General features: G+C 41.5%; 1 protein-coding gene across 3 annotated transcripts in view; it reads right to left on the bottom strand.

The window, feature by feature from the left end:
* The window catches only part of dpyda (dihydropyrimidine dehydrogenase a), a 386,498-nt gene that overhangs the window by 266,115 nt on the left and 112,883 nt on the right, over window positions 1-7,500 (bottom strand). For all 3 annotated transcript variants that reach the window (XM_087309815.1, XM_087309816.1, XM_087309817.1), the window contains exons 7-8: window positions 4,555-4,636; window positions 1,070-1,157 (exon numbers count right to left, since the gene is read on the bottom strand). In XM_087309815.1, coding sequence (XP_087165941.1) covers window positions 1,070-1,157; window positions 4,555-4,636 — 170 coding nt within the window. The remainder of the gene's footprint in view (window positions 1-1,069; window positions 1,158-4,554; window positions 4,637-7,500) is intronic.

Genomic DNA, 7,500 nt, shown 5'->3' with positions numbered 1-7,500 from the left:
GATAGGAAAGGAAAGGAAATGGAAGGGAAGTAAGGGAAGGGAAGTAAAAAGAAAGAGGAAGGAAAGAGGAAGGAAATAAGGAAAGGGAGGCAAGAGGAAAAGGAAATGAAAGGAAGGGCAGGGAAGAGGAAAAGGAAGGGAAGAGAAAATAAAGAGGAAGAAAAGAGCACTGAAACAAAAAAGAGGAAGGTAATAAGGTAAATAGATAGGTAAATTAAGGACATGAAAGGAATGAAAGGAAATAGGAATTGGAGGATGAACATGAAAAGAAAGTAAAGGAGACAGAAACAAAAGAAAAGATGAAAAAAGAGGAAGGAAATAAGGTAAATGAAAAGAAAAGGGAATGGAAAGAAACAGAAAGGAAAGTCATGTGTCTAAGTATAGTGAACCATACATGGAATTGTTTGTGCTCTTCAATCCAAAATCACACACACACACACACACACACACACACACACACACACACACACACACACACACACACACACACACACACACACACACACACACACACACACACACACACACACACACACACACACACACACACACACACACAGAGCAGTGGGCAGCCATTGCTGCAGAGACTGGCAGTTTGGTGTCTCACCTCATCTTTAGTATTGTTACAAAGCTGATTCTACAACCATTTTGGAAAGAAAAGTAAAGAAAAACAAAAGGAAAGGGAAACATAATGGAAGTAATGGGAATGAAGGATGAAAATAAAAAGGAAAGCAAAGCAAAGGAAATGTCTCAGCTGGAGAAGAACAGGCCAGGGGCATCTGATGAGAAACCATGATGTCCACCATTGAGAAGCAGTAGGCAGCCCAACCATGCACTGTTAGCTTAAGAAACAGCAGCAGCTCAAAGACTGGGGCGGAAAATGAGATGTGAATAGGGTTACTGGTAGAGGGGGAGAAATTGTCAAGTGGATCATCCACAGCCATTAACACGGACAGGGAGTCGCCAGTGATTCCCAGAAAAATAGGCTTTCTCCATCTTTTCTGTGTACATGCTTGTCTGTCCACATAATGGACAACAAGACAATGTGTGAAAATGCGTTTAAACTGACCGATTCCGATGAACACAGCTTTATAGCCCTCCTCTTTCAGCGAGAGGAGCGTCATTCCGTCTTGGCCGAGTCCTCGGTCACAGACAATCTGAAATAGAGATCAAACAAGCCATATCAATGCAAGACCACTGAAGCAAGACCACAGAAATGCTCTATAAAAGACCAAAAGCTCTTCTGAAGGCATGCAAAACAGGGTCTGCAGGAGATCGCAGGAGGGCTTCTCTGAATTCATCTTGTGGCAGCGGAAAAAGGGTCTCGGTCGGTTAAAAAACTAGAAACCAAAAAGAATGAAGAAAGAAAATAAACAAGAACAAAAAAAAAGAAAGAAGCTCATTTGAAGGCATGTAAAACAGTGCATTGTTGAGGTTTTTAGGAAAGCAAAGAAAGGAAAGAAAATGAACTTAAATAAAGGAGATGAAAATAAAAAACAGAAAAGGGTAGAAAAGAAAAAATAGGAGGGAAGGAAGGAACGGCAGAGAAAAGGAAGGATGGATAAAAGATAAACTTATGCTGACTACGATAAAACATTGTTTCGTCTTTTAGAGCTTTTCTGAGAAAATATCAGCCTGAGAGTATGTAGAAACATGTAAAGTGATGTTTTGTAAACAAATTTCGAGAGGAGCATGTGCAGAAGTTTCAGTATCGAATACGTCATTGACAATTATTCTATTATCAAATAAATTCTTGAACAAATCCCTATATATATACCAAAGCTGTCTTACCTGCAGCATCTCACAACTTTAGCATCCCTCCACCACCCTGACACCTCACCTCTTAAGCATTACATTCCTGGGGGGGGCGTTCTGGGGCCAGGCTAGATACTTCGCTCGAATCCCAACTCCTCTTTGTTTCCTGATAAGGGGAATAACTCGAGATGGCATGTTTCCCCGAGCTCAGAGCCCTCCACCCAGACGGCACGCCAAATATGCCTTATACTTAAACAACTGCAAGTGTGAACTCGTAAATGTAAGTATATGGAAACAAGTTAACATGACTCCACAACCAAAGCACAACATATGTTGACTGATAAAAATATCAAAACCGATCTCAACGTGTAGTCCTGAATAGCTCAGATGGATAGGTCTCTTGATTCTCGTGCTAAACTTTTTAACTTGGGTTCGAATCCCGTTGATGACATGTAACATCATGTAATGTCATGTGAAATCATATAACATCATGTGATGACATCACATGAGCTGATATTTTCTGGTGTGTGGTACATTCCGGGTCACTTCTGGTTTGTGGTGCATTCCCTTTCCGTAAAGAACCTGTCATTGTAAAGTTCGCGACAGGTAAATGTGTTTTGTGTCTTGTTAATTTTTTAAAATCATAATCTTTTATTTACATTAATTTTGGTTATGTACTGTTCTGCCAAACAAATATTAAAATCAATAATGTTTACAATAAAACTGACACCAAGTAATAAGAATATTTATGTGGTATGGGCATGTTTTGTTGCTGTGAAAAAGTGCCAAATCTGCAAACATGAATAGTTTACATCAAGAAAGGGGCACCAGTGAACACGGACACCAGTTAAACCGTAACACCGGCTTCATTCAGTTTACTTTTAAGAGTCCTCAAGCAGATGTTTACACCATGTAGACTTGACATCATGTCCACAATTACAGCGTACGAGTGGCCCTCGTTAAAATATTGAACACATTGATGCAGTGTGTCTGGTGTTTCCGTCTCATCCGCGTCCTTTAGAAACTCCAAATACCAACCACACATAAAAAGCAAAACCGTGTAAGCTGCTCATCTGTTTGCCACAAAACGGGCAAAACAACTACCGCAGTACATGTTCGGTCACCATAACGGAAGTTTCACAAACTAATTTTGAGAGGAGCATGTGATAGGATTGACAACAGCTGACCCTTATCACTAAACACTAACTAGCCAATCGAATCATTACAAATTTAACATAATATCCAGCCTAAACTTCATTCCTCATCTTCGTTTTGGACGACCCCCCCTCTATCCCTTCTCCCTCCTCCTCAATTCTAAGATTGAGCGACACGGTGGCTCAGTGGCTAGCACTGTTGCCCCACAGCAAGAAGGTCGTTGGTTTAAACACTATTTGAGCCAGTCGACACTCTCTGTGCGGAGTTTGCATGTTCTCCTCGTGTTTGCGTGGGTTTTCCCCAGGTACTTCGGTTTCCTCCCACAGTCTAAAGACATGTAACACAAGTTAAAGTCAAAGTCACCTATTACATATACACTTGCACAGTTGGCGGACTATTCTTGGGAAGTTTTCAAGAACTACCTGATCTTGTATCCCTCCTAATGCTTATTAACCAGGCGGGAACATTGGGCTCATCTATCTCCGAGCTCAAGGTTCTCTCCCAGGACAGGATGCCAAACCTGCTAAAATAGTCAAGCATTATCTAAGTATGAACTCTTGAAATTTTATTTATGCCATGTACTACACAACACGAATCTACCGCACATACCACCATCGTCAACTATTCCTTGCGTCACGTCCGGTGTGAGATACATTCCGTAAAGTACATGTCACAGTAAATTGTTTAGGGATTGGTAAAGGTGTTTTGTGTCTTGTTAATTTTTTTCAAAATGTAAATTTGTTTTGTCCTTGGTAAAATTGCTTTTCCTAGGTAATTGTGTCTTATGATTGGTAAAAAAAAAATCTAAATATATAGTTGTCTTGAGCTTTGTAAAAGAGTTTTACACTTTGTAATGTTGTTTTGCACTTCCCGGCCACCATAGTAAACAAACAAAAAGTAAGGAAATAGTGAAAGAAGGGGCCATGGAATTACACAGAGTAAGAAAGGACAGAAAGTAAGTAGTAAGGAAAGATTGGAAGGAAAGAAAGAACACTTTCAAACAAAGCTAGCGTTGTGCCCATGAGAAGAAAGATGGGGAAAAGCTGCAAAAAAATAAAGGAAGGAAGAAAGAAAAAGTGTGAAAGAAAGCAAAAAAGGATGAAAAGAATCAAAGGAGAAGCTCGATTGAAAGGCTGTAAACTGTGTTTCACAGGAGGGCGTCTCGGAATCCTTCTTGTGTCAGCGCAAAAGAAACTCGGAAAAGAGTCTGTCCTCCTCCAGATCCCCACATTCACTCCCGCTTTTCCCCCCGTGTCTGTTTATAGGTACTGAGGGAACATGCAAATCTGTCATCTCACCCCCTCCCCATCATCCTCAGCTCTTTACGAACGGCAGAAAAAAAAAGCATTTCCTGTGTAAAATGAATCTTGAGCAGGTGCGCCGGATGACGACTATTGATTGCCCTTTCCCGTAGCTGTAGCATTCAGGAAACAAACAGACAAGCTCTCACAGCCCCGAGGTGCTCCAAGCGCTGCTGTCTGCCACCGCTAATGCAACTTTTAATTGTTCTTTATTAATGCGGCTGACATTTGGACTGCTGATCCTCCCTGAGACCTCTCGCCCCTTCCCGGCTTCAAAAGGGGGCAGGTGGGGAGGGGGACCACAGGGTAGGATAGAGAGGTGAGGTGCGATGGCTTTCATTACCTTCACTCCAAGGTCTTTCATCAAATCCACCTCAAACTGCACCACATCGTACGGCAGGCGGAATTGCGGGATCTCAGAAGAGCTGCAAATCAAGAGAGGGAAAAAATGAAATGAGAAGAAAGGGAAGGGAGATAAGGGGTCCCTGTGGAGATGAAAAATTAGGGAAAGGAAAGGGGGAAATTCTGCCCTATGCTAAGGATCATTCAGTCGCTGCTTTTTTGTATGTTATAGGTATTCTTCAGTCTTCAATTGTGGCAGTCTAAATGTCAACTCAAAAGCTAGGGATAGGAATGGGAAATATTTTGCCTTATTCTAAGGCTTGCTTCATCTCTGCAATTCTTATGTTAGGTTCTTTAGCCTTCAATTGTGCCAGTCTAATTACTTATTCACACTTAATGTGTCTTTGTGTCTAAAAATGAGACATGCAGAATACAATAGGCATATATAGACATAGGTCTCAAACTTGATTCCTAGAGGGCCGCAGCTCTGCACAGTTTGGATTCCAATCCTAACCAAATACATTTGATTAAACTAATAAGCAGGTGTGAGCTGGAGGTGGTTGGAGCTAAACTATGCAGAGCTGTGGCCCTCCAGGAATTAAGTTTAAGACCACTGCAGTACACAGTAAAAAAAAATTGCTGTAAAATTACAGTACTACTGTCAATTTTGGTTGAAATTGCTAAAAACTGCTAGCAGTAATGTAAACTTTACAAGTGCACTATAAATTTAATTTGTTGTGTGTAAGTTTTTGACTCTTCTAAAGTATAAAAATACCATAATATGTTTGCAGATGTTTAGGAAACATGCTAAGTGAAAATTCATGTTTATCTAAAAAACAATGCTGAAGTCAGATATCCTGCTTTGAAAATGTGCATTACGTGCCGGAACGTCTGTCTTTGTTTTGGTCATTTAATCCGCCCAATGCCAGTTAAGCCAATAATATTTCAGCATTCCGGGATGCCTTGGTGTGATTCATTCAGTCATGAAGGCTCTCAAAGCATGCATGCACTAATGAAAATGCAAACTCCGGTGGACAGTAGCAGAGTCCGAAATAAGACACAGATTCAGAGTTCCATATAAGGTGGTTATTAATTAGCAAATAATATAAACATTATGAACGTAAACATTTGGTGAACAGGTTACATTGTAACCCATAACAACACGCTACCTCATGAGATTTGCGGTGATAAGCAAGTTGGCTGTTTGCATCAGACCAAACACAACAGAAATTTAAATTCAGCCATTCAGGAGCACAGAACAGCAGTAATAGTACTGTTCCGAAACAATACATTTCAGGTGTTGGTTAGCACAATGCAACTCGGTGGCGAAGTAGGTAGTGCTGTCGCCTCACAGCAAGAAGGTCGCTGGTTTGAGCCTCGGCTGGGTCAGTTGCCGTTTCTGTGTGGAGTTTGTATGTTCTCTCCACGTTTGTGTGGGTTTCCTCCGGGTGCTCCAATTTCCCGCACAAAGACATGCGGTACAGGTGAATTGGGCTGGCAAAATTGTCTGTAGAGTACGAGTGTGAATGAGTGTGTTTGGATGTTTCCCAGAGATGGGTTGCAGCTGGAAGGGCATCTGCTGCATAAAAATATATGGCGGATAAGTTGGCGGTTCATTCTGCTGTGGCAACCCCTAATTAATAAAGGGACTAAAGCCTGGTTTATACTTCTGCGTCAAGTGACCGGCGTAACCCACTGCGCATGCAATGTGCGTAGCTGTGCATTTATACCTCTGAGCGCTGTCTCTGTTGGTCTGCATTAATACTTCCGAAACGCTAGTTGGCAGTGAGGTGTTATTGTTCCTCTGTGTCGAGTTTCTTCGCCTGTGTTTTGTTTTTTTCTGAACACTTCCTGAGTGTACAAGTGGCTTAAACTCGCTCATTTTGAGGCAGTAACCAGCGAACGTGCAACAACTTCAACAATAAGGTAAACACAAAACAAAACTTTCCATATGGAGCTCCTTCACGGGACTCCACACTTGTAAACAATCGCTCCATCGGACTCGCGTCGTTCGCGCGGCTCTCGGTCCTGCCCAGACTTGTCAGCGCTACCAAGTAGACCAATCACAGAGCTTGCGCTATGCATCGTTGCGACGTGTAGTTACATTTTTTGAGAGGAGCACGTCAGCGACACCGACGGACACAGCGTAGGGCTATGTGTCAACGCGTAGGCTGTGCCGTACCATATGTGTTCGCTTGACGCAGAAGTATAAATTAGCCTTAAGCCGAAAAGAAAATAAATGATTAAATGGTAAGCACAAAAACTGCTTTTAATATGGGAAATATTCCTTCTATTGCATGCCATTACTTTTATTTAGAACACAATTTAAATCAGCCTTTGTTGGTGTCGTCAATCTGGCAACCTGCTCTTGCAAGTGTTTTGAACCAGGAGTGCAATACCTAGTTCAACCCCTGGGTGTCAAACTTACATACTTACATAATTAATCATTTCAATTGTACTTCAAAACCACACAACCAAACAGTAATACTCAAAATTGTACGGCAGTGTACTCAGGAATAGTTTAAAATAAAAAAGGATACAGCCACTGAATGCCTGTAAACAAAAACCACTGTAAAGAAGACACCTAGTTCTTCTTATTGGTCCAGAGACTGCTGAGATTTAAGCTTTCTTGGATATTATGCGGGAGACAGCACAGTTTCTCAGTGGTTAGCACCCTTGCCTCACAGCAAGACGGTCGCTGGTTCTAGTCTCAACCTTTCTGTGTGGAGTTTGCTTGGTGTGGGTTTTCATGCGGTTTAGGTGAATAAGATTAACTAAATTGGCCATAGTGTATGAGTGCTTGTGTAAAAGCGAGAGTGTATGGGTGTTTCCCAGTACTGGGTTGCAGCTGGAAGGGCATTCACTTTATAAATCATATTTCGGAATAGTTGGCGGTTCATTCTGCTGTGATAAATATAAGGGACAAAGCCAAAGGAAAATGAATAAA

The sequence above is a fragment of the Danio rerio genome, chromosome 24 (assembly GCF_052040795.2).
Source record: "Danio rerio strain M-AB ecotype USA chromosome 24, GRCz13ab, whole genome shotgun sequence".
Taxonomy (NCBI): domain Eukaryota; kingdom Metazoa; phylum Chordata; class Actinopteri; order Cypriniformes; family Danionidae; genus Danio; species Danio rerio.
This window is presented reverse-complemented; position numbering and strand designations above follow the sequence as displayed.